We start from the raw sequence: 27,977 nt of genomic DNA on the forward strand, positions 1-27,977 counted from the left end.
GAGTTAACAGAGAATCTTTTTAACCGGGGACTACAGCGAGGATGTTATCTTGATCCAGTGGGATTGCACAAAGAATACGGCACTGATTTTTTTTTTTTTTTTTTTTAATTAAAGTGCGGTAAAAGGGCAGAGCATGCACCGACAATGAACGCCTCAAAATTTAGGAGGAGATCCAAAAAAAAAAAAAAAAAACAAAACAAAAAAACAAACAAAAAAAAAAAACGCCAGGTCTTTTTGATGGATTTTCCCACTTTCCTTAACACTGAGCAGTGACTTAGCTACACCTAAACTAGCTTAGAGCGAAGATCTCGGTTGCTATGGTAACAGCCAGTTAAACTAGGAAGTACATACAGCACTTGTTCCGAAGCCATACATCGTCCAAACTTTTTAATGCCAACATAGTATTTTTCTGAACTACGTATAGAGACCATTTACTGCACTGGTGCCAAACATGCGGCCCGGGGACCAAATCCGGCCCGCCAAAGGGTCCAATCTGGCCGTAGAAGGAATTTGTGAAATGCAAAAATGACACTGAAGATATTAACAATCAATAGTGTAAAAATCATTTTATTGCAGGTTCCATACAGACACATATAAACCAATTACATCTCAATTGGGTCAGACCAGAAAAATACTGTCAAAATAACCTATAAATAATGACAACTGCAGATTTTATCTTTGTTTTAGTGTAAAAAAAAAAAAAAAAATTACATGAAAATATTTAAATTAGCAAAATATCCTTTTACAAAAAATGTGAATAACTTCAAGAAATATGCACAACGTGAAATGTCTTGACAAAAGTAAATGTAATTTTATCAATATTATACCTGTTACTAAATGCTTTGTGTATTGGTAATTGTAATGTAAGTTGTAATGCACATGTGTAAATGATAAACTGATAAACTGATGCAGAATATTATTAAAATTGCACTTGTTTTTCTTAAGACATTTCAAGTTGTTCACGTTATTCAGATTTTTAAGGAAACGACGTAGATATAAATACTATCATAATCTAACTTTTTCCATTGTTATTCTTTTACTGGTCCGACCCACTTGAGATCACATTGCGTGAATGTGGCCCCTGAAATAAAATGAATTTGACACCCCTGATTTACTGTATCATGTTGATATAAGGGTTTTTCTTTGCAGCTGGCTTAGGTGCTGTCTGTTTCAGCATTTTTCTTACATTTTTGAAGACTTGAGTAAGTGAGGCAAGAAAATGTTTCTTTTTTTTCCCTGATAAAAATAAATAGTCTCACATAATTTTCAACCCTAGTTATCACCAAATCTAGTTACATTTGGAAAAGCTACAGTTGATGAAAAAATAAATAAAAAAGATCAAAATAAAACTATGCAAATCATGCTATCTGGAAGAAGTCAGTTTACTTAATGTGAATTTGGTATGGGTACTGTATGGAAAACTCTGTATACAGTTTCTGCAACATAAAATTAGATATACCATGATGGAAGATTATAGTCATGTGGGTGACATCTACATACAAGTTTATGAAAATTTGGGTCTTTACTTTAATGGAATGCTATGCTAAGAAATCTAACAATTCCGTGAGTACAAAATAATTTATGTCAGCAGGGGGAGAGGTTGACACTCTAGCAGACAAAAAAAAAAAAAAAAAAAAAAAAAAAAAAGACAAAAGCTTAACTTCCAACCCCCTGACACATCATCCAACAGTCCTACTGTGTCACAATGAAAGAGAAGCGAACAGGGAGTTATATAATGACCCTTGATGCAGGGTTCGGCTCATATGGGGGAGGGGGGCTGGAGTAGTGGTCGCACTGCATCCAATTCCTGCTGTCAGATTAAATTTGTTGCAAGGCAAGGTCCACCACAACTCATACAATGCGGTACCAGGCACAATACCAGCACGCACACACACACACACACACACACACACACACACACACACACACACACACACACATTTTACTGATTAGTGTGAGAGCCTGTAGCACTGATTCATGGGCTAGTCCTGTCTGTCTCACTCTAGCACATTTGGCATCCAACTGCAAACCAAGCCCTCAGAAAAACTGCCTCCAAGAGTGAGAAAACTGATTGACAGCTCCAGCAGAGGCAGCATTTGAGTGTAAGAGGGAGGATTTTGATGCTGCATGGATCTATGTGATGAACACATCATCCACTTCTGCTCTTCTCCTGAGTGAACAAGCAGACAATCCCCCCATTGTTTAGGAAACCCCCCATTTCTGTGCTCTCAATTAGCACCGCCTTCACCATACCAGCACCATGAGCAGGAATACACACCCCATTTGTTCTCAGTCACTCCATCCGCAAGCTACCATAGCAACCTTCACAGCGAGGTTGGTCACATCAATGGGAAACAATCCCTACACTCATCTACCAGCCTGTGTTTCTGATGATTCCCCAGACACAAGACAGACAGACAGTGGCATTTAGCAAGATGAGCCCTTATGGAAGTAGAACATCTTAGTATCTGTTTACCTATGTCAGCAACACTCAAGAGACAAAAACTGTATAGTCACATTTCAGTACAAGCCGCCTCACATCATACAGAGGATTTACAATTTTTATTACAAAATGTATGATTACACAAGTCATTTGTTACCTCCCAGCAGTCAGGATGCCCACATAAAAAAACCCCAACAAAACAAAACAAAACAAAACAAAAAAACCTGAAATCTCACACTTGAAATGGCATTTTGATTGAGGTGTTAATTTCTGCATTATGCATAGTATCACTCTGCATGTTAAAATGTGCAACAGTATCACATTTCTGAGGAAGGCAAAACAGTACACAGTACTCAAAGTACATGTAAACTAACACTCTGTTTACAGTCATTATAATTACTCAGGTTAAGACTGAAAGAGTTAGACTAATACCTACGACTGGTGAAAAATAAGGACAATATGGACTGGCAAAGAACAACAGTACATAATTCTGTTTTCTTCGTTTAATGTAATACTTGTGCCCCCGATCAGCTTTCCTCTTAATCACAATGTATGCATGACTTCATGATGTATACATTTCTATTGCTCCACAGCAAAAAGGAGATGCATCAAATGAATGGATACTGATAAAAGTCCTATGTGTTTCCCTGGCATTTTTGACAGTGACATTAATCACTTAAAGCAAAACAAAAACATGGAAATACAGAAAACTAGAGGGATTCCCTTTTTCGGTGCAGTAAATGTTATTTATATAATGTACAATAATTAGTTTGTATTCCAGTTACATTTTTATCATGGTGAATGATAATCATTCTCTGAAAAGTACTATACTAATGTCCCCATATTACACATGTGACATCGTTTTCTCAACATATTTTTGACATGACAAAACATCAAAAAGAGATAAAAGGCAGAATTATAAGAACATACTAAGCTGTTTGTATCTCCAGATTCATTTTCCTATGTGGAGCATTTTGTCTTTTGAAGTGATGCAAGAAGCAAGTTCAGTAATTTCTCTTCACAGATGAATATGTGTGAATCAATTATTGTTCCTTATTAACATGTGGTGTGTGGTTGCTATGGCAAGTTCATACATTACAAAACTGTAAAGCCAGTCAGTGGCGCCCCCAAGTGGTAACATTAAAACCACTCTAACTTGTAAAAAAAATACTGTATTTAAGAAAAGGCACCAGTGGCCTGAGATTTTGATGCAGCTGGTCCAGTAAGAAGAAAAACATGTAAAGGTGTAGGAATGTCTGTAAATAGTGGAAATCCATGCCTGCTTGAGGCTGTGAAGGTGGTGAAGATGGCTGATGGTGCTTTTAACTTGGATCAGCCTTCTACTGGACCTCTCCTCCAATGCTACCCACAGGTGTGAAGTGCAGTATCAACATTTCAGCGCACTAACACATTCAACTGTGTTTCACTAAACTGTATGAAGTAAACTTTGAACTATTATTTCCCCGAGTACGTTTGTGGTTGCTGGTGAAAGTTATGGAGCACACCACTGACATTTTCATTCACACATATTTACAGAAGTCCCTCAAATTCATTTTAGAGACACAGATGATACTCCTTCTGTTCAAATAGCTCTCATTTAGTTCCATTTCTATGTCGCCAGACGTAGTGTGTATCCTGTGTCAAGGCTTGCCGTACCAGTTCATGGAGCGTCTCAGAGCGCTCTCCCAGCTCTGGATGACAGGGATATACTCCCGACCTGGACAATACGCACCCCCTTTGGGTAGTCCTTGGGGCACAAACACCTCATCGGTACTCTGCAGTTTCTTCAGCTCCTCTCGGGTCCTCCAAAAGCCTTTAAAGAGAAGCAAAAGAAAACTATCAGACATTAAAACAAACTATAACACAGGTCATATGACAGCAGATTTAGCACTGGATGATCTACTGAATTAATCAAGTTTTCAAGTGATGTGAATAATTACATCACACATTTGACGTCAGTTCTTCTCTTGCAACAGTTTACTGAAATTATGACAGCAATGGAGGTTATCGTCATCTCAGAAAAACCTGCATTTGTGAGTTTTGCCACTCAACAGGAAGTTTGAGACAGGAAGTGGCAGATACTGCTGCTGATAAAAAAATTATCATTGTTCAGCAACAGAGACAATGTTCAGCTTTGTGAGCTCCTAGGAGAAACAGACTTCTGTGGTGTCTTAAGTTTGTAAAAAGTTTAGTACAGCTACTGCGAAACAACTACAGGAGTATTATCTTCTTTTGAATATTCATACATTTCCTGTAAAAAAATAAGATCACTCTTACTAGTTACCTCCTAGTGTCTCTGCAGGTACAGAGATCATTGGATGTAAAATATACACCTCAACCAACTATTTTAGCATTTCTTAACTAACATTATTTTCTCTAAAATGTCATAAAAAAGCAAAACAAAAAATACCTTTTTGTTACAGTTGGGTACCATAACAAATCTAGTTGAACATCTAAAAAAAATGCTCTCATGACTACACAAGTACAGCACATCAACGTCCTGCTTTTTCGTTGATATTGCATATATATATATATATATGTGTGTGTGTGTGTGTGTGTGTGTGTGTATGTATTGTTATGGAAATGTTCAACTGATAACCCACACACAAAGAGGAGGATATATATACACACACACATATATATATATATATATATATATATATATATACATACATATATATATATATATATATATATATACATATATATATATATATATATATATACATATATATATATATATATACATATATATATACATATATATATATATATATATATATACATATATATATATATATACATATACATATACATATATATATATATACATATACATATATATATATATATACATATACATATACATATACATATATATATATATACATATACATATATATATATATATATATATATATATATATATATATATATATATATATATATACACACAGTACCATCTCTACCTTTGTTACAGCGTTGAAATGAGCATACATATTTATTTGTCATTCTCTTTTCTTCAAATACAATGAGAAAATACAATTAATATGTGTACAGCCTTAAAAGACACACAAAACACTAAACTGAATGGGTTCTAAAGGTTAAAGTGACTACTTTTAGTCTGACCCCTGACCCCATGACAAGAAGCAGCACAAACAGTTAGAAACATCTGACATGCGTTGATTGAAACCTGGTATAAAACATTACAAAATGAATGCAATAACTGTCACATTGACTGAACTTAAGGGTTAAAGACATGTTGAATGCAAAGGGAGGTCACTCTAAACAGTCCCTCTTTGGTTTATTGAAGCTGGTTTTTTTTTTTTTTTGAAACATTGGTTTTTACTGCTGTACATACTTCACATATATCCAGATTAGATCTTAATACAGAGACTGACAAATGCGTATGTGCAGTTATTATGACTGCACTGAACCAATCAACCTAATGTGGGCCTAAGACTTTTGCACAGTACTGTACATATGTGTGTATATTTGTGAATAAAGAAAATAACTTTCATCTTAAATTCATGTAGACAGAAAAAAGATTAGATTAGTCTCTATATTCAGCCTTACGTGGAAAGCAGGCAAAGAGATCATTTAATAAGAAATTGATGAGACCAATGGAGACAAATGATTAAGTACCTTCTAAAAGCCAGAGACTCAAAGTGGTTTAGAAGTTTAGACAGGTGACTAATAAAAGACAATTGTGAGAAGAGTGTTCTCTTTTCCCTGTCCACTGAATGGTTTGATTAAAACAATATGAATCATATTTTGTGGCCTTTCACAGTCACCAGATCTCAGCCCAACTGAACACCTGTAACCAGCAGCATCATAAAAACAACAAAGAAGGGAACATCTTCTGGAAGAATAGAGTTCACCCCTCAGGGTTTTTCTTTAATCCATCACCCATCTGTGTATGAGTGGTGGAGAAAGATTTCAGCCAGCTGTATGAACACGATTCATATTGTTATTCAGTGTTTGACACCACCAGCTTCAAGCCTGTTATAAAGTGACAAGAACAAATCCATCATCTGTCTCTGGTTTGATAAAGCAGTGACTAATGGACAACAACACCATTATATAATTTGAGCAATTAAATGGAAAACAGCTTATGTAACAAACAGCAGCATTTTCATTTCACTAAATTTCATCTGTCAGTGGCAGCAGGAATAAAAATAGGGCTTTTGATCATAACTTTTCAACTGAAAGTTAATGTCAAGCCCAAGTGTGGCTATATTTGTAAAGAGAACTGAAGGAAAAGTGAGCGTAAAGGAAAATGTTGAAATAGGAGTGTGATTGCTTCATAGAACTGTTTCTCATTTCATTTTTCATCTTTGCATAACAAAGTTTGTACTGCAGAATGTGTTGGAGACAGTTGAATGTTTACCTCAAAGAGCTGCCACAGCCTAACACAATATTTCACATGAATTCAACTCTATACAGCAAGTTTAAGGAGCTTTATTGGCAGTGCTGCTTAAAACATGAAACCTATCTACATACCGGTTCCGAGTCCAGCGACAAAAGCAGCCCCCAGACAAGACATTTCACAGTGTTGGGGTCTGGTCACCTTTTTACCAAACAGGTCTGCTGTCAGCTGCATGACAAAGTCATTGGAGGACACACCACCGTCCACTCTGAAGGATAAAGAAAGCAAGAAAATAATCGCAGTCAATTATATTATAACATCAACACAGAGATATACTGTACACCGATAATGCATTGCCAATAAAAAGTGAATTGCATTAGAGGCAGAGGTTGGCTCTCTTCAGTTACATATACTTTCCTGGCGAACATCCAGATTCTAGAAATGGATATTGGTCAGTGAGCTGGAATATCCGAGAGCTGACGTGAGATGTGAGGTAAATGTCTTCATGCCATCCCATGCCAACTCACGGAGAAGTCAGACATTTTCCCAGATCATCAGGTTCATACAGATGAAGGCAGTGCTATGATAGTAGAATGTTATATATAACAGGCTTTTTGATGGGAAACATCTTTGTTTTTTTCATGCCTTATACATGTTATTGTGTGCATAATGAAGGCTTTGATTAATACTAGTTTAGTAATAGGGATTGCTCAGCCTTATAATGTGATACAATCCTTTACTGTCAAGGACTGTGTGACCAAGATATGTCATAGGTGGGAGGTTATTGCTGTGGTAATGTCATAAAAAGCAAGTTGTAGATAATTAATTGTTGTGTTATAAAGTCATAAAGTTCCACTTTCCATACACACTGTACAATGTTCTGTAATGCTTATAGAATAATACACAGCCTGGCCAAAAAAAAAAGTGTAGATTTTGTTTTGTCATTCTTCCTATAACTTTGAATGTGACACATTCACCATGGCATTGTTAAAATAAGCTTATGCTTTTTGTTTCCATCATTTTTTGGACAAATAAGGTCGCTGAATTTGGACCTGACCAACTGAACCAACCTCAGATCCTAACACTGCCTCCACAGGTTTGTACTATAGGCACTAAGCATGATGGGTAATCACTTCATTTGACGCTCTTCTCAACCTGATGCTCCCATCACTCTGGAACAGGATCAATCTGGACTCATCAAGCCATATGCAACGGGTTTAAAACTTGTGGCCAAATGAAACATATGAATCACTGGAGTAATTATCCAATGGAAGGATCTGACCTACTTGCTTGATTAAATTTTTTTTTTTTTGCGGGGTGGCTACCTGCTTTCATGGTATAGGACATGAAAGCGGGTATGGGGGTTCATTTGGTCGATTACTGAGGCACTAAAGCAAGTTAGATTTACAGCTTTTTACGCGTACTCATATTACAATAACAAAAACTCAAGGACAACTGTTTGTTTCTGCCCCTAATCATTCTATTATTTAAGTTCAGAGAGAAATACTTGAGATGCTTGGTACCAGTTGAGAGGCTGACCAAGCACTTTTCAGTTTCTTACTCGGCATGAGGTATCCTAACACAAACTCAGCACATTCTCACTGTACTTAGTATGACTTCTGTACCAAATACACTGTACTTAACCATGTGAAATTTTGGTTGACAAGTTAATTTTAACTGAATTTGCAGTTCCCTATGACATCAATAGCTTGGCATCCTGGACACAACCAAGTAAGAGTTAGTAATGTGATTCTAACAGAATCTATACTGCATTGGTAATAAAATCCATCTTCCCATTTCTCAGCATTTTAAAGACTTCTGACTTGAATTAAGAGCTTATTTTAAGGTTAGTGAAATCACTTTTTCACATTTTAAGGATCCCATTAATATAAAGTATTTTCTTGAAAAACAGTGAATAAAAAACTCACCTTATCCTTGTAATTGGAATACGAGTTTCTCTCAGCATCGTATCATACAGCTGCTTGTTTCTGCAAAAGAATGAGACGAGTAAATCAGTTAACATGAATAAAAACGCACAGTAAATATGTGTAAATATTTCCAAAGTAACTCACCTGAAGGCGATAGACTCCAGAATGGCACGGATCAGATGGCACTTAGTGGTGGAAGGTTTGAGGCCCATGAGGGAAGCACAGGCTTTGGGATCATTCAGAGGAGCCTTTGGAGAAACAATGTGTACAAGCAAAGTGTTACGCAGCTACAGAAGTGTTTGTCAGTGAGAGGATCTAAATAAGGACCTAAAACCCAATCACACAGACTCACAAAGAAAACAAACAAGCATGCACTGCACATTCTTTAATTGCATATTTGTTAATAAAATAAAAGTGCCAACACTCAGAACATGCACTTACAAAGGCCAGTTCACAATGGAGGGCAGAAAAAAAAGAGACAAATTGATCATATTACAGAGGAACAAAGTAAAAATGGAAACAACTGCTGGGATTGGCAAAAAATATCAACAAGTACTGACAATTAATATGTGCAATATTCATGGTTTATATAAACTTAAATGCACCATAAAATCCATGAGGCCTACTTCTAATGGTGGAAATAGTACAGGTTTTGGTTCTTAACATGCTAATATTCATCTATCCACCACTTTGGTCCAGACTAACAGGCCTCACATTTTACTGGATAGGTTTCCATTAATTTACTAATGTATCTTAAGAAAAAAATGATGAAAGCAGAGCCTCAGTATACATATTTCGTATAAATACACTGACATGCAAGTACACATTCTGTATTGATCTACCTGTAGGCCACTGAAGGAGGGAACAAAACACACTCCATCGGAGTCACTGACACTGTACGCCATGGCACTGGTCTCCTGGACGTCTGAAAACAGCTCTGAAACAACGAAGACACACACAAGTTTTCACCCACACCAGGTTTTCGAGGTGTAATCGTATCCAATTCCTCCTGCAAGTCTGATGTGCAACAGTACACAGTCCTCAGTGTTGGATTTTACACTTCAAGACCTTTCACACATTCTCTGTTGGAAAAGGTTGAGGCCACAGGCAGGTTGGTCCAACACAGCTATAGTACAATAAAAGCTGTAGCTGAATGACAGTTCTTGGTGCAATGTCGTCTTAGGGTTCAGAGATCAAAGGTGTTTTCAGATTATGCTTGATCCTTTGCCCTTTTTGTACTGAAATACATTGATATTTCTTAAATTCTGTTCTGTACTGTAGTGTGTGAAATATTCAAGTCCCTTCGTATCTTTCTTTGAGGGACACTGATTGTATACCTTTGTTGTTGCCAGACTGGTAATCCTCAACCCAAACAACATTGTTATGGTATAATCCTATAACCTATTGTCCCAACTCTTCTGGAATGTTTTTCAGCCTGAGTGTAAGGAAAGGATGGATGTTCACCAATGAAATGAATTATTCATTTTCTATTAACATTTTCTAATTTGAGGTAGTGTACATATATATGCTTTTCTTAGAGGTTCAGAAACATTATGAATTGGGTCTATTGCTTTGTATCTTTCAGGCAAAACAAATCACTTACGAGGCTTGATGCACTCATAATATATCTCTAAGCGTTATTTACATTTTCAGACATGCAGTTCATGTGTTAATTTTGTACTTTTGCATATGCAGTGGGTATTAGTAGTTATTAGGCCGTTCAGGCAGTTCTGGGATACGTTCACATACAGTACACACTGCTAAAGGACGTGGCCATATACGGCTCAGACCTCCTCCAAATGTGGTGTAAGTGATCCCATCTCAGTACAATAATATGTACTTGGAGCTGTACACCTGTGATCAGATGCATATTAATGCCTGGTGTGAACAGGCCTCACTGACTCTCATGTTTCTACAAAGCTGAGGTGCTGAATCTTCCTGTGGCAGCAGAACAAGGTAAAGACACAACGCTAACACTACTGCCACCTTTCTTTTTAAACCCTCTATTGCAATTCCCCTTTGAAATAAAATTTGAAATAAACACAAGTGACAATGAGAAATACTCTACAAATCTCTCACCCAGCTCTTGAGCCCATTTGATGGCGGTGCCCGTGTCTGCCGAGCTGCCTTCAGCCAGATACACCAGCTCTGAGCCGATCTTCCAGCCCACCAGAGGATACAGGCCTTTAGAGAAGATCAAGTCAGATCATTTAACTCTGAGGCCAAAACCCTAAGCATAATAACCCTAATGTATATTAATTTTGCTTCACCTGCTACAGATGTGTGGGGTTTGCTTCCAGTATTGATGTCCATGAAGGTTCCCGTTCCCATGGTGATCTTCACATCACCCACATCAAAGCAGCATTCTCCAAACATGGCCGCCTGCTGGTCTGCAATCTACAGCAGAGGAACAAGTCATTCAATATTAAAACTTATTGAACAGCTCTACACACAATACTTTCCTTTAACATTTCCAGTAAAGTTGCTATAAATTTCCAGCACAGGCTTTATACTCCATGCTGCTGATTAACTAAATATCTATGTTAATTTTCTGATTTACAACATGATTGTGGTGACACGCTGGCATAAGAGGAGCCACAGGGTTGCAATTAAAGTTTATAATCATAATCACCTAGATAACAGAAAGCATGAACTAGAATACTCACCACAGACTTGATGGGGATGGACACTCCGAAGATGGACGGATCTGTGGAACCAAAGTCATGGCTGATGCATCATGAGGGAGAAACAAGAAAATATTAGTCAGCACATGGTGAATTTGTTTTATGGTTGTGAGTTGCAGTTTGCACCAGTGTGAAGGTGTGGACTTAATGGAAAGTTGGGAGAACATTCTCATTTTCTAACTACAGGGTGGGGAAGTAAAATTTACAATATTTTGAGGCAGGGATTGAAAGACAGTGTATAACCAATTAGTTTATTGAAAGTCATGAGAATTTATTTGCCACAAGAAAATTGACATAATAGAAAATGTTTTTATTCTATGTGTCCTCCTTCTTTCTCAATAACTGCCTTCACACGCTTCCTGAAACTTGCGCAAGTGTTCCTCAAATATTTGGGTGACACCTTCTCCCATTCTTCTTTGATAGTATCTTTAAGAAAGTCGACATTGCTGTGTGATGTTCTATTGGTAGCATGTTCTAAAACGCCCCAAATAGCATAATCCAGAGGGTTTAGATCTGGGCTAGAAGGCGGCCATAAACATGATTCCCAAAAATTGCTAAAGTTGGATTTGTTGCTGTCGTCAACAAGTGTTTTGGTGTTCTTGTGTAAGATTTTAACTTCAAATCATATTTTACTGCATTTCTAACAGTCTTGTTGTCTACCTCAAGCTCAATTGCCATTTTTCTCATGGATTTGGTTGGATCCTTTAGGATTTTGGATTTGAGAGCTTTAATAAAAGCTTTGGTACGTTTTTTGTTGCTTCCTCCACTTCCAGACTTTCTTGTAATAGTTTTGCTCATAGTCATTCTCTTCTTTACATTATAAACAGTCTTTATGGACACTCCAACTACTTTTGAAATCTTCTTTGGTGTGACGAGTGCATTCTGCAAATCACACACTCTTTGACGTTTGCTTTCCTGATTACTCATATGGGCAAAAGTTTCTGAAAAGGTATGGATAATAGTGTTAGGTATGATTATGACATCAATATATGTTTGGTTTCAAAACAATTGACGTAATGCCTGCCGAGAAAAAACAACTAAATGTTCATTGTAAATTTTGCTTCCCCACCCTGTACAAAAAAATAATTACATGTAATAAATGACATAAAAGGACACATTAAATGTGATGTGATGTGAAGTGAAGTTAGGGATGACACATAATGAAAATGGCCAACTCACTCTGTATTTACTACTTTGGGGAAAATAGAAATAGGCAGGGAAAAAAGAGAGCAGAAAAACCCACTCCAACACATCTGTAAATCAAAAAACAGAGTCAGATTACAGGGATATGGACCAAACTCACAGAAAACACACAGAAAGAGTATAAACTAGAAAAAAACAAAAAAACAAAAACCTGATAGGTGTCGAAAATCCCAGTTGAACTAGCATTAGAGTAGTCTGTGACGTGGATGAGTCCTGAAACAAATATAAAATACATAAATCTTAAAGGAGTGATGTTTTTGTTTTTTTTTTAAATGGAATTATGCATTTTAAAACATTTCCCTGTGGTCTACATAAACTGTAAATGCTATGCTTGGGTCTGAATTCTTCATTATTTCAACTCCACAGGTCCATCTTCAACCCTATTTTCTGAGTAATGACACCAGAAAGGTCGTTTTGAGGGCTGGCTCTTTAAATGCAAATTATCCCCCACCACCAGGTTATTGACTGTGCTTCTCTGTCCCGTTCTGCCACTTGTGTTCGTTAATAAAACCAACCACTGAACATTTTAGGTATTTGACTCAAAGTTTGGACATATTTTCTGTATGGACTACAACCGCTGCTGCAGATAAACAATTATGTCGTACTCGGAGAAATGTTCTTGACCTTATATGTGCAAATGTCGTGACGTAACTAGTTATAGATGTAATAAATTAAGCAGGAATTAAATTGGGTTGTAGAAATCCACTTGATTTTTGCCAAAATGAATATAAAGATAGCTTTGCAGCACCTGGAGGGTTCAAATTTAAACTTTTTTAACTATTAGGGTCCAAATACACAAATAAATGTACCAAAGACTAATAAAAGTGGGTTTAGCAAAATATGACCCCTTTAAAAGAGGCAAAGAAAGTTGTATGAGCTCTCTGTCATCTGCCCAATCCCATGGCCCATATGAATAAGCCAAGAAAAATCTGAGGAATTTTATCCATTCTATGACGCAGTAGAACTGAAAACACAGAGAACACTGTCTACACATTAATACATACTTGGACACTGTGGAAACTACACATTATGATTATTGAGGCATTTACATAAGTGAAACCAAACAACAAACCAACCTTTTGTGAGTTTGAACAACAGCCAAGAGTCTATTGTTCCAAAGCAGCAGTTTCCTTCAGCTACAGCTTGATGGACCTGAAGAGACAGAAACATGATGAGGTTCAGTTACAGAAGCAGTGCAGTTCAAGGACATCGGATAAAACAGGCTCTCCCATTTTGCAGGGATTTGAGGTCATTGGTTTTCTTTAATTTCTAAAACACCAGTGTACAGTTTCAGCTTCACACTGCTGTCAATCTTATCATTTGTAGAAGAAATCATTCTCACCTTAGAACAAGCATTAACCCTCAAACTTAGTGATTTACCTTATTACCCATTTTATCCCTATAAAGCTGTGGTAACATCACAGTCAATGGGCTGAAACTGTGCAATAAAATGGATTTATAAGTCTGACAAAGTTGAAATGTTTGGAAAGACAGTTCATGTTCAGGCGGGTCAAGTTACTTTAACTCCTAAATATACACCCACTCCTGCCTTTCAGGCTCGTACTTTACAAAGGGGGGGTGGTGATGGTTGGACTAGTAATGAAATAAAAAGTGAAAAATAATGATGAAAACAGTTGATGTCAGCAGGGGTTTGTAATCGTGATCTCATTCAGGAAATCCTTCAGGAGCCAAGATGAGCAGAATATCAACAATTTGTCCTTATGTGAAAACAAACTTTAAAAACATCAGAGACAGGAAGAATAGTCAATATTTCTCTCTTTATCTAATAAACTATATTGTCAAGGAACTGAAAGCCAATATACTGTATACTGAGAAACTTTTCTGACATTACAGACTATAAGCAGTTCTCAAAAAACTCCTCATTTGTATCTTTTTAGCTGTAGAATTTCCTACACTAGAACACCTTAAAACTGATGAGTGAAATCTAAGTTTTGTTCAGTAGCAACAACCGTACGTAGCAGCAAAGCCACACCTTTACCATTTTGGACTTAAAACTGTTGTCAAAAACTTTCATCTCCTTCTACATTCTTTGTGGTGTAGAAGAACAGTATATCTATCAACAAAGCTAATTAGACAAAATCTTCAACATGTTCCTGCTTCAGTGAAAATCAAGTAAAAGGAAATCGCTGTTCCCAGTTTCTATGTGGATTTTCTATCATGTCCCAACTTGACTTGAGGTCACACATTCCCATAACGCAAGTATTATCTGTCAAATAGTTAAACACACATATGTACCTGCTTGTAGTGTGTTAGGATCCAGACAAGACGGAAGGTGACATGTTGTGTGGAGAAGACAATAAGACTTGCTGCAAGGCATCGCTTCTGTCTGGACAGGAAGTAGAGGGTCTTCATCACACTGTGGATCATCTGTGGTTGTAAAAAAAAAAAGTCAGACTGCACATATATGCAACTAGTCATATATACAACTATTGATTATTACTATGGATACATAACAACAAATAACAGCTTTAAATTGTCCACTGGTACATCAGAACTAAATGATGCAGAGACTCACTTTCATGGTGCATGATCTGTTCCAGGACTTCACCAGGTCTGCAGCTCTCTGGTCCTGCCAGGTGATGAAGTTATGGAAGGGAACACCAGTGGTCCTGTTAAAGGGAACAAGAGGATTTGAAATGGAAAAGAGGTGGGTTTGAATCAAAATGGGCCACACCAAGACAACTTGTGCACTCATTATCTTTAAATTAATATACAAGTATTAATTAGTCTTTAAACAGCTAAGGGAAGTACACAGTTACCTGTTCCATGTGGTGATGGTGCCTCTTTGAGTGGAGATGCCAAGGGCCTCAATCTGATGCATGTGAGCCCCTGCATCTATATCATAACGCACATTAATAAGGTTATCATAATGGGGATTTGTCCATAAATTAAATACAAACAGTCACTGTGGTACTGACGGAACAAATCTTACACAGAGAGAAAATAAGCCAGAGCAAGCAAAATGTTTTGTGTGATTTTACAATTTCTAGCGAGCATACAAAGAGAAAACAATCAGATCTTCTGGCTGTTTTGCCCTGATAAAAGACCATAAACCCTTCCCTTGAGCTGCTATATATTTGGATTCATTCAGTATCTTCATAACAAAAGCATGGACCTCAGAGTGAGTAAAATAATGACACTCATGTTAACTAATGTTAAAGACCCCAAAGGAAATGCTATTTTTCAACATGTCCTGTGTTATAAACCTTATTCCATTGACACAAGTGCACAGCCTGGTGGTACTGTACCTTGTACTGCTCCCTTGACCACAGTGATGAACCCTCTCCATAATTCATCTGGGTCCATCTCCACATGGCCGACCTCTGGATACAAAAGAACAACCTGCACATGAAAAACACAGGAATGTTTACGCATAATGAGATTAGTGAAAATGTACACAAGACAAATACATCAGCAGCTCATCTAGGATTTGTGTAAAGCCTTCTTTAAGATCATGATACCTTACGAAACACTGAAGCTCAACTCCAAGTACTTTTCCAGTTTAGAAGGTTGTTTTGTGCTCCTAAACCTTTTCATAAATTTTTTTGCGTAGCATTAACATAGTCCTGTCATATCTTGAAGTTATTTGGTCCTGTACAAACCTATATTTTCCCAAGAGGGATTATTTGAATTTCCTTTAAATGTTTGGGAAAGTGTTCATATTAATTGCAGAACATTATCATATTAATCTAACTATTATAATCTGCATACTATGGCTCATAACAGATTTGATTTGTGGTGAACTGCAGTATAAGGTGAATCTCATTCTATATCTCATGACAAAATATCAACAATCATCAATCTTAGATAATTACCTGAAAAAATGGCAGCATCAAAACAGTAAAACGGGTCTGGAGAAATGCTTCCTAAAACAGGTTTGGGTGGATTAAAAACCCTGTATATAAGGCTGAGAATCATCATAATTTATTTAGATCATGGGCACAATTGCCAGCTGTCAGCAAACACTAATAGAAAATCTGATCATTGAAGTTACACAGCTTTGGAAATAATCGTTAGATCACTATGATGTGTTGAAATGCATTTTTTCCTGTTTCTTCCTTTGACGATCTTGGTGGAGTCATACTGTAATTTCTTCTGAATGTTGCAATAAACAGCTGTTTTGCTGACTCCCAGCCTCCTCCCATTGTATGACTCTATGGGGACTCTATTGGTTGAGTTTTAAATTACTTTGCATTGTTTTAAAGTCATTTATGTAGATGAAATACATAATAACACTGACTCAAATAAATCTTTGGTCATTTAGAGTGCAATGTTGAAACTTAACCGTTGTAATATTTTCAGTTTAAAATACTGGTTTATACATAATGTATTGAACACTTTTTGTTATTATCAGATTTGATCAAATGCTGTAACTACGTAACCACTCTGATTTTCATTGTTGGAGGGTTGTTACATAAGCTTCAATACAAACTTCAGATTTCTAATATTTAATATTTATGTTACTGGTTGTTTTCATGTTGTGTTTATTTATGTGATATTAAATAACATAAACATCAAAATGTTTTCTATACATCTGATATGATGTTTAAGACATTCATGCGAAATAACTTTGAGGAAATTTTCTCTTGGAAAAACGTGACATTTTTCAGCTCTGATGATATTATATTTAGTGTCATATGTTTATGTAGAATGACAACGTGATAAAACTCTGTTAACATTATACAAAGTTATAATGTGGGAGCAAAAAATTAAAAGTGGTGCATATAAATTTTTGAAAATGAAAGATTCTACACGTGATGGCATATTAAGTTGATTTTCAGATATTTACATTACTACATGTTGCAAATAAACCTGGGTTTCCAAGTTGTTCAGTCCAAATTTTTGTTCAATCTGGTGAAAAATAAAACAACTAGTGTGGCTTAAGACACACACATTGAGGATGACATTTATATCACCTGATAATAGTTATCAAATTTTAGGGTTTTGTAAGGCCTCTTAACTTAATATAAGTTCCCAAGTTATTCTTTTTTAAGATCATCTATGACATGAACTGGGAATGATAGATAATCTGGAATGACATGATCCAGAACTAGGCCAAAAATCATACAGACAAGAAGATCTGATAAATACCTCGGTGCTGCATAATCCTCTGATATTAGCTTCCTTGTCATAGACATGACACCTAATTGACGTTGTCCCCACGTCCACGGACAAAATGAAAGTTTCCTTGTTGAAGCCGTTCCTGCGGGTTCCCATTGCAGACGTGTGTGTTCTCCTGTTCCTTAAACCTTGCCCAGATCCTCCATGGTCAGCTCATACTGGTTTTGTTTACAGCCTGCATGGATGGCGTGACCCGATAATACCTTATCTGCCCCCGGACTGGTTGTCGTGTTCGGGCTGTAACTCGACCTTCGCCCCTTGGATGACTGGTACTCCAGATCCAGGAGCAGCAACCTGTTGGTCAACGAGTAACCACTAGGTTCAGTCCAGACACAGACACATATTTCTACTCAGGCTGCTCACCACAGTCAGGTGAGGACAATTACTACAGTTCACCAACTCAACAGCTCACAGCTAACTGGCACATTGGCTAACGTTAGCCATTAGAAAACGACTATATGAGCCCCAAAATAATAACAAATACGTTGCAAATACTGTGGAAATTTCGTCCACGCACTTGAAGTTACCAGTATGTGTCCATAGCTGCGAAGTTGCTGTTTAGAAGTTTCACATCTGATGGGAAGATCCCTGATGTTGTTGGGTTGGTGCTGCGCATGCTCACCCAGAGGGACTCCCTTCTCTGCTGTGATTGGTCAACCCAGTGTCAGGATATCGACGACGTAATGTGCGTTCGAAAAGGTCGCGCGCCAGCCAAATCTTTTTTTTTTTTTTTAACTTCTCATACATTCCCGTTACGCTTTCTCATACGATCTTTTTTTAAAAATTATTAATTAAACTTGTGACGCGCCAGCCAAATCAGTCATCTGAGAGCGAAGATAACACACTACTACAAAGTTACACTTCCGAAACGTCAGACTTAAAAAGCATCAGTGTAATTTATATTAAGCCGATTCTGTCAAACAATACACAGAAACTGAAAACCTAATCATTAGTTCAATTACAACATCAGAGCGGAAGCAGCTGGTAGTAGCAGATATATACCCGTGTACTGAAAACTGAACCAGAAAATTGCACCAATCCCAGTATTTAAACATTTCCCACTATTTCATAGGACCAGATGTATACATAAAGAAGGACTTAACAACACATAAAAACGATAATAAAATTGCATAAAACGACATGAAGCACTCCTCGTCGGCACCCGTATAAAGCATACGCATGCGCAGTTGATAGTTACACTCTCGCATGTGGATGTTTTGGACAGTTGACACGTGTGTTTAGTGGTTGTGACTTGGACCACCCTTATATTGTGTACTGTTTTAACATAAAATATGGCCAAGGCAGACGTAAGAAATGTCCAATGTTGCATTTAGTTTTAGCAGTGTTAACGGTCAATAACTAGATTGTTTTAAAACTGCTGTTGGAAGTTAGCATACAAAGCTTAGCTAGTAGTTAGCTTAGTGGTTCAGTGATATTTTCAGGCTACCAGAAAGCCGAGGTTATTATGCATGCAAGCTCTACGTTAGATGTTTTGTCTATTTTACAACCCAGTTTATCAAGGCGAAAAAGTAACATCTGTAGAATATATACTCTGCAGAGTTAACCTGTTGATTTTAGCTTATAAAATAAAAATATATGTATTTATGTGTGCGCTCACTAAGTTGTTTATTTTTCATTTCTTACTTTTTGTCAGACTAAAAACCGTAGGAAAAGGTTAAGTAAAGTTGTCAACAACGAACCTGTGGAAGACGAGGAAAACCCCACCACTGGCAAGTCATTACCCCTAAATATTTGATAAAACATGAGTTGTTTTCATGGAGAATATTAACTACAAATCTTTGACTGTCTTTTCCAGGAGAGCAGAGTGAAAGTGTTTCTTCAGCTGAACATTTGGCCATGATAGAGGATGATGGGAATAAAAATGTGGCAAGGAGAGAGACACCAGAGGAAGATGGAGATAGACAAGGTAATGTAAACTGTTTTCACTGCTTCTCTTAAATTCTGGGGTGTGCCACTGACAACATGTTCCTCTTTAGAATCTGAGGTGGTTTACAAAGTAAAAGGAAGTAGAGCACCCACAGTAACTGTTTCCAGGAAGATGAATAATGAAGGGGATGAAGAAAAACAAACTGCCACTGATGAAGTGACTGCTAAGAATATGATGGATAAAGGTAAGGATGTTTGCCAGTTTTCTTCTCCACTGAAATATGATGCTCTTCAGACCCAGGTGATGTTTTAAACCATAAGTTGTGAGACATTGGTCAAAACCTGAATCTGACATGGGAAATTATGTGTTTTCCTTTTATAGTAAGAATGTAGAAATATTGACAGAGAGGAAATGCTACGAGGAATCAAACCAATGACCTAAAATTATCATAGTTTGCATTGCATCATATAAATTATATCAGAATTGTAGTCAAAAGAATAAATAGGCATCAATGTGTTAATTTCATTACCAAATCCTGAGCTGTGCCATTAATGCTATCTTCCTCTTTAGACTCTGAGATGGAAACTGTGACGTACGAAGTAAAAGGAAGTACAGTGACCACAGTGAGTGTTTCTTGGGAAAAGGAGGATGAAGCAAAGAGGACTGATGCAAATGATCAGATGACTGCTGATGAAATGATGGACAAAGGTAACGACCTTTAATAGTTTAGTCCACTGTGTTGGTTCTTTGCTCGTGTGATGTTTTAAACTAAGAATTGTTTGATATTGGTAAAAGTGTATATCTCAGCATTAAACAAATGAGTAGTATTATCATATGAGATTGTTACATAAATGTATTTCGAGGATGATTTCACTATGTAAGTCATAACGGAGCAAACAAGTGTGAATATGTTATTATACAAAACACGTAAGTGTAACTAACACCATTTACAATCTAGCTACACCATTTTAAAAGATAAATATTTCCCTACATAGACCATAAGAAGCAATAATGGGTAACTTATCACATCATCAGCAGGTTGATTGACAATACTTAACTCTGACTCTGAAGCTAGTGGGTATGTGCAGAAGGCACAGAGGGTCCACTAGTACCTGTATCTCTGCCCCTCAGAGATACAGAATGGCTTTTTTTTGTTGCTCTCATGAATGTATGTCTATGGCCCCTACCAGGGACCACATTAAACTATTACTAATTGTTTTAAGTAGAAATAAACTGACCTTGCTGCCAACACTTTGTCACATGCCGACCTTTGTCCTGATGTGAGGTTCCACTCTCATGGAGTTGCAGCTTTGACTCCCATCAATCAGAGAAATCACAGAATAACCTCAATTTCACCTCATACCCTGAAGAGGCCAAACTCCAGCTTCAACAAATTGGCTTTTGCCATTAATGTGTTTGTTTTGTTACTGTTTTTGTAAGAAGTGGGCTGCACATTTTTAATCCTGAGAGTATGTCAGTTAGCTTGAAAAATCAAAACCAGTCTTGTATTTTCTTAAATCACACGTGATTGTTTCAGCAGGTGAGACCATCACTACTGTGGAAAGAGTCATCACTGTAGAGGAGGCTCCTAAAGAGAAAAAGCAAGAACAAGAGATTCAAGAGATTGAGGAGCCTGAAGACAAACAAGGTACCATAAAACATTTTAAAGCAATTACAGTTGAATTCTGAACTCTGTGATTAATGAAGTGTCTTCTGTAGAAGTTCAGATAGACACTGTGGAGAGTGAAGAAAATGAAAGTTCACCCACAGTAACCGCATGTGAAGAGAAGAATGAGGAAGAAGAGAGTGACGACATTAAAATGGAGGCAAATGAAAGTGAGACTGTTGTTACAAAAACAGCCGGTAAGGATATTTCAGAGATATTCATTAGAATAATTTAGTATTCATGATAAATCTGTGTCTTTCTGATGTGGTAAGAAGGTTAAGGTTAAGTTTATTTATATAGCACATTTACAACAATACTGTACAAAGATATAGGTAAAAGTACAAGATACGATAATATAGATATATAAGACATACTAAAAATGAAGAACACAACAGAAGTGATGGAAGAAGTGTTCAGGTCTTTTACTTATGAATTGTACACTGATAATACTCAGCCACGAGTAAAAGTTCTACATTCTAAACTTTTCTGAAGTAAAAATACACCTGTATTATCAGTAAAATGTACTTAGTATAAAAAATAAAAATAGTGATTGTATAATGAAAGGTATAAAAGTAAAATAAAAATAAATAAATGGTTGCTGTCATTGTTTTGATATTACTGTGTATGATGCTTTTGATTCATTTTACTGCCACATTATTGAGTATGTTGCATATGTTTCTAGACATTATATCCAATCCATCTCACTTTTTCCCTGCAGTAAAGGGGAAACGGAAAGCAGAATCCACCGTCACCACCTCCCCACCAAAGAAAGTGAAACTCATCAATGATGGTATGAACTGAGGGGAAAAGTGAAATATCTTTGTGTAACAGTATGTTTTCTCATCCTCACTCAGTTCCTTCTCCTCCGTTCTGTAGGTTATTGTCTTTATATTGGAAACCTGAAAAAATCAACAAAATTCGAAGAACTCAAAAATTCATTAGCCACTTACTTCATGACACACAGTCTCCTGGTTCAGGACATCCGACTGGCCCGTTCTAAGTAAGTGTGTTTTTAACCTGTTTGATGACTTGTTTCCAGGTTGGCACAATTTACTAGATTTAGTTTTGCACTCTAAAATGTATACTAATGTAATTTTTTGGTTACAGAACACATGCACATGTAGATTTAGCCTCACAAATGGATTTGACTAAAGCTCTGACATTAAATGGAGAAAAGGTCCTCGGTCAGCCATTGAAGATCAGAAAAGCAAAAGTTAAGGTTGAGGAAGAGGTGAAGGTGAAAGATCCACTGAGGAAGAAAAAAGGTACAATCTGACTTTCACTGCATTTGGTTTGATAGTGACTGTTTCAATGTCATGTAGTGAATCTCCCATGTTTCAAATTAGGAAACGAAACACACATCACCAAAACCTGATCATACACACATTTGTACAAGATTCTTGACTATGTACCTTGCTCAAAACTTTGGCATGACATCATATAAATAACCAGATTTCCTGTAAATGCGTGTTACACATTAATGCCATTTCACAAATTTATCCCATGGGCCAGATTGGACCATATGGTGGGCCAGTTTTGGCCCGTGGGCCTTATATTGGACACCACTGCTCTGTTATATTCAAATAAACATTATCATGGTGGTGTGGAAGGATAAATCATAAACATTTCAAAGATTTGGCTGATTTGAGTGTTTTGTTTTTTTTCTTGTGAACAGCAAAAGATGCCAGATGTTTGTTTTTGAAAAATGTTCCACACACTGCAACAAAGCAGGATATTTTGAAGCTTTTTCCCAAGGCCACCGCTGTCCGGTTTTTTGATGGAGCTGAGAGCCCAAAGAAAGGGTGAGAGTGTTGCCTTAATTTATTTACTTTGTATATAATTGTCTCAAATATAAAATGTTTGCAATAAAAAAAGGGTTAATATTTACATACATATATTTTTTTCCACAGTATTGCTTTTGTAGAATTTCAAAACAAAGCCATTGCTGAGAGAGCACAGAGGAAAGGACAAAAAGCCAAGATCCAAGGGCAGGTTTTGATTGTTGACACTGTAAATAAACCAAACAAACCTGAAATGAACAAAGCAAATAATGACACAAAGAGCAACACAAAAGGTAAATCACTGCACATATTCAAGAACAGTTACAAGATACTTTGATGTAGCATCATAAACTTCGCATACATTCATGACGGGCTGGGCGATATAGATATTTATCAGCATTACATGCTGGCATTTATTGCCCAGCCTTATATTTATGTCATTCTGTTATTGCTTAACATTGACAGATCTTTGTTCTTTTCCAAAGCTGCACCTCCTCCAAATAAGATTTTGTTTGTGAGCAACCTGTCTGAACATGTCACAGAAGAAAACCTCAAGAAAGTCTATCAGACAGCCATTAATATCACTATACCTAAAAACAACAGGAAATCAAGAGGGTAAGTGCATGTTATTAAGATGTACTCTTCCTAAAGGATAAACAAGATGGCAAAATCACAAGAAACCTCTGAAATTATTGTTCTCTTCAGATTAGCCTTTGTGGAGTTTGCAACTGTAGAAGATGCAGAAAAAGCCATGCAGTCGTCCCAAAACGTTAAAATCCGCAAAAGGAAGATCAAAGTTCAGTTCTATCTGAAACCAAGACCTCAGGCGGCCAGTGGTACGTAACATATTGGTCACACACATGGTTTTATGAAAGACAGAATCCTCATTTGACACACTTTCTCTTTTAGTTCTGTCCAAAACACTGTTTGTGAAGGGCCTCGCTGAAAAAACAACTGCACAGACTCTTAAAAGTGCCTTTGAAGGAGCTCTAAGTGCAAAAGTCATTGTAGATAAAGATACAGGGGTGTCAAAGAAGTGAGTAACATCAAATTTTCCAAAAATATCCTTTTCCTGTAAGTTGTGATATACACTAACTGGATCCATTGTTCCCAGGTTTGGATTTGTGGACTTTAAGACTGAAGAAGCCTGCAAATCTGCCAAAGATGCCTTTGAGGACTGTGAGATAGAAGGAAGTAAAGTCACTGTGCTTTACGCCCGACCCAGACCCATCAGAAGAGTTCTGGAGGAGCCAATGGGTGGACATTAAATGGTCTGTATAACTTTTTTGCTCGGTGTCACTTCAGAGCTGCATTAAATAAAATAGTTCACATTAATAAAAGGGATTTTGTTTGTGCATTATGTGGAAGAGAGAGTTACCATAAGACCAAAATCTGTCTGGACTTCAGGCATGTTGTTTGTTTAGGCTCAGCAGTCAGATGGACACATTTCTAGTACATCACAAATTGGACACATAGTTGCAAGATAGTTCCATTTTTCAGCTGGTTTCCATTAGATTTTTAAATATATATCGACTGCCATTCATGAAATCCAAGAACAGTTTTTGACCAGAATGTGATTAGAAAGTGATCCAACAGACACTTAAAATCCTGTGATGTGGATCTGTCGAAAAGTCAACAGCTCTTCTGTATTATAGTTAGGATTATTACACAGTTGAAAACTTCCATTTAAAGATATAATAGTAACAATAAGAATAATAGTAATTATTCTTATTGTTATTGTTGTTATTTTTATTTCTAAATTGGTCTGTTTGAACGGTACAATATCAAAATGAACCATGACAGCATTAGTTCTCCACTGAAGTCAAAGAATGTATCACAACAATGATTTTAACAGTTTTGTTCAAAACTGAGTCACTTATTTTTCTCTACATTTTGCCCTCTTGTTCACAAATGAATGCCATTTTAGGTCTAAAAAACAGATTTTTTTTTTTTTTTTTTTTTTTATTAAAGTGCTTTCCGAAGTGAAGATTTTTATAAATCCCTTTTTTTTTGTGTATTCATGTGGACTGGGAAAACTAGTAGAGTAGAAAATGGAAAATTATGGCCCTTTTTTTGTGCATGTCTGTAATTGCTTTGTATAATGAAGCAGCACCTGAAACATCAAATCCAGGTGTATAAATCAGTGTATGACCTGCAGTAGATAAGTCAACAACCTGAACCAACATTTAATTAAGTATTATCAGTGGTGTACGCAGTTTTAAATTTGTCAGACATAATGATTATTTGTACCAATTTATGGTCGTTTTTGTGTTGTCATGTGGACAGATATTTTATAAAATGATGTGGATGTCCATGTTAGCGTGCACAGGGCATCATTCAACTGTTTTTGCAGAGATGAATTGACCAGATCATGGCAAATAATCCAGATTACTTCAAATAATAATGGAGTTACTGTTAAAAATGAACAGAACCCCTACATTTAATCCATCGTAGTTCAAACAAGAGCCACTGAAGGAGCCAGGAGACCAATTCCAGGTCATAGAACCACAACAGTCCACTACAAGTCAATGTCTAATTATTACTAATCCTAAATTTCCTGCATCCCCACCTTTTTTGGTATGTGCCACAGGCCTTAGTGAAGAGGAAAAGATATTTACAATTACTCCTAATGAAATGTAAAATATCTGGACTTTATACTACGTTAAAATACAAGTGAGTAAAATGTAAATCTCTGACTCTTATCAGGGCTGAACAATATATTGAAAACTTATCGTTATTGCAATAATGGAGTGTGCAATATTCGTATTGCAAAGGCGTGCAATAATTTTTCTTTTTTTTTTTCATTAACTTTCTGTTTTACACACCATGGGGCACCAGAGTGGTTTTCTCTGCCACTCTAACATACTAGTTTTTCTGGCAAAAAAACTGAAGTAATGCTACTGCTGCTGGTTGAATGCAAGTTTACATGTTATTAATGTTGAAAAGATATAAATATTTTCAGAGCACAACTTTGGGCATGGCCTGAACAATTATTTTTTAAAGATTTTATTTTTATATGCAGTATTTACCAAACCAGGCAAACAATGCAATATTGTTTTGTTAAAGCTCTTATATGGTGGTACTCTGGCACTTTTGTTATAATGAAATACATCCATGTCATGTACACATTGCTATATGTGAATAAAATGACAAAATATTTGACTGTGTATGTGTCTGTAGGTCTGTGGTAGCAGCATCACCAGGTTCTGATTGTAGTAGTACAGTATTTTGTCCTAAATTATAAATAATTGAGTCAGCATACAAACATTTGGATCATTTTAACATTAAGGAACATTTTTCTTCATAGATGAAATTGGTATCTCTTTAGATGAACAAGAAATATCGCAATATTATCATTATCGCAATGCTGTACACCCATATTGCAAGTTTTGCCAATATCATGCAGTCCTAATTCTTATGCACCTTTTTCATACTGACTTAACCTTGAGTCTCTAAAAACTGTTTAATAAATCCAGTGTCTGCAGCCAAACTTCATTAACCATCTAAAGCCTTGACATCAGGGCTTTGGGTCACGTCAGACCATCATAGATCTGTTTCTAGTGACATTTTCTTTTGTTCAGTTGTTGACAGTACATGCAAAAGGGTGATGACCTGTTCTTAGTTTCCCAGCTGGAAAGTGACATAACTTTTAAAAAGTCTCACACATTAGATAACAAAACCAGTGAGAAGTCAGGTCATGGTCCCTGGGTACAAGTCAAACAAAAATGCTAAAGTCTACTTCGCAGTGTATTTGCATCACTTAACTTTAACCAAGTCTAGCTTATCATTATCTGTTTTTCAGGACAAAGGCGTGGAGCTGGACCAACACAGTGAATGGCTAAAGGAGTGGAAAATATAGCATAATTTCTTTTTTTTTTTTTTTTTCATATCCATCTACGAGTATGAATGAGGTCTCTGAAGATGTTTGGCTGAATGTTCTATAATTGGCTGTTTGGACTAAAAATAAATGGTGTTTTAACTGTGCAAAAAAACTGTAAAAGAGTGAGTTTTTGCAAATTATGTAATTTTACAATGTTGATTGATGAAACAGTGCTATAATGCTCTGGTCTGAGGGTAAAATTATTGTAAAATCTCTCTTTTTTTTGTTTGTCTCAACATCTTGTAATATGGACACAGATCACTAATTAATGCACAGTTAATCGTGATTTAATATATGCGTTAATATTGAAACAACCCAGAATGTGTACAAAATTTACACCATCATCATGTATAGCCTTAGTTTACACATTTAGTCTCTATATTGAATAAAACCATGTTGGAAGTTTTTTTTTTTTTTGTGCATGCATGCACGTTCCAAAGATGTCACAATGTGTTAATACTCACAAATGTCCTGTTAATCACCGTGACACATTCATGGTGTTAAAATGAACAAAGACATCCTAAAAAGTTTACCTCAGTTTGTGTCAGTTGTAACGCATGCTTTGTAAGTAATTCCTTCTGTTCATAATGATCGAATGATCAAGTCCATGTGGATTAATGTGATTATTTCACACACACTTGATTCCCATTTACCTCATATGTTAATATATCAAATTTGCTCCATATTTCAGATCCATGCATTCAGTCAGCCCTGGTAAAAAGAATTTATCTGTTATAAAATATAACAAACATACAAAGCTGTGATCCAACTGAACTGTTCATCACAGATAAACACTGGTTCATGATTTTTCTCATATCTTATTGACTTTTTTCTCATAAATGCTTATGCGACACATAATGGTTTGCATCTGGTGCCCTGGTTATGAGGTCTTAAAAATATTAATATGATTTCAGTATATGTACTGTTCTTAGCAGAAATTAATCTTTGCACTAAATTTTTATATATTGTGTATGCAGTATTAATATTTGTTAA

The 27,977-nt window shown here is 36.4% G+C and overlaps 2 protein-coding genes across 6 annotated transcripts; one reads left to right on the plus strand and one right to left on the minus strand.

Annotated features, from left to right (window-relative positions):
- Positions 1-2,511: 2,511 nt before the first annotated feature.
- Positions 2,512-26,880, minus strand: gk5 (glycerol kinase 5). 4 transcript variants are annotated; one of them, XM_030160796.1, is made up of 17 exons: positions 26,870-26,880; positions 17,740-18,115; positions 15,897-15,990; positions 15,408-15,483; positions 15,164-15,257; positions 14,884-15,015; positions 13,704-13,779; positions 12,779-12,840; positions 12,604-12,677; positions 11,407-11,467; positions 11,011-11,137; positions 10,820-10,924; positions 9,583-9,677; positions 8,885-8,988; positions 8,741-8,800; positions 6,947-7,080; positions 2,512-4,256 (listed from the first exon to the last, which is right to left on the minus strand). In XM_030160796.1, the coding sequence occupies exons 2-17, from the start codon at positions 17,863-17,865 to the stop codon at positions 4,084-4,086; spliced, it is 1,593 nt and encodes a 530-aa protein (XP_030016656.1). In that variant the 5' UTR covers positions 17,866-18,115; positions 26,870-26,880; the 3' UTR covers positions 2,512-4,083. The 4 variants fall into 4 exon arrangements, with proteins under 4 accessions (XP_030016656.1, XP_030016657.1, XP_030016654.1 ...); XM_030160797.1 differs by lacking the exon at positions 26,870-26,880 and adding an exon at positions 18,297-18,387 and having other exon boundaries at positions 17,740-18,063; XM_030160794.1 differs by lacking the exon at positions 26,870-26,880 and adding an exon at positions 18,287-18,387 and having other exon boundaries at positions 17,740-18,063.
- Positions 18,962-27,389, plus strand: LOC115437556 (nucleolin-like). Of its 2 annotated transcripts, XM_030160791.1 has the most exons (17): positions 18,962-19,076; positions 19,424-19,499; positions 19,586-19,696; positions 19,767-19,901; positions 20,228-20,365; positions 21,195-21,305; positions 21,377-21,520; positions 22,042-22,113; positions 22,200-22,323; positions 22,431-22,588; positions 22,999-23,125; positions 23,234-23,397; positions 23,590-23,719; positions 23,810-23,940; positions 24,014-24,140; positions 24,219-24,375; positions 26,905-27,389. In XM_030160791.1, the coding sequence occupies exons 1-16, from the start codon at positions 19,062-19,064 to the stop codon at positions 24,370-24,372; spliced, it is 1,917 nt and encodes a 638-aa protein (XP_030016651.1). In that variant the 5' UTR covers positions 18,962-19,061; the 3' UTR covers positions 24,373-24,375; positions 26,905-27,389. The 2 variants fall into 2 exon arrangements, with proteins under 2 accessions (XP_030016651.1, XP_030016652.1); XM_030160792.1 differs by lacking the exon at positions 21,377-21,520.
- The last annotated feature ends 588 nt before the right edge of the window (positions 27,390-27,977 follow it).

The sequence above is a fragment of the Sphaeramia orbicularis genome, chromosome 17, assembly GCF_902148855.1.
Source record: "Sphaeramia orbicularis chromosome 17, fSphaOr1.1, whole genome shotgun sequence".
Lineage (NCBI taxonomy): Eukaryota > Metazoa > Chordata > Actinopteri > Kurtiformes > Apogonidae > Sphaeramia > Sphaeramia orbicularis.

Coding starts and splice junctions, on each gene's coding strand:
- gk5 (XM_030160796.1), bottom strand. CDS start 17,865: ATGGGAACCCGCAGGAACGGCTTCAACAAGGAAACTTTCATTTTGTCC. Junction 11,468..12,603: donor CCCAAAGTAGTAAATACAGA/GTGAGTTGGCCA, acceptor ATGATGCATCAG/CCATGACTTTGGTTCCACAG. Junction 8,989..9,582: donor CCTCCTTCAGTGGCCTACAG/GTAGATCAATAC, acceptor GTTTCTCCAAAG/GCTCCTCTGAATGATCCCAA.
- LOC115437556 (XM_030160791.1), top strand. Junction 19,697..19,766: donor GGAAGATGGAGATAGACAAG/GTAATGTAAACT, acceptor GTTCCTCTTTAG/AATCTGAGGTGGTTTACAAA. Junction 23,398..23,589: donor CACAAAGAGCAACACAAAAG/GTAAATCACTGC, acceptor TCTTTTCCAAAG/CTGCACCTCCTCCAAATAAG.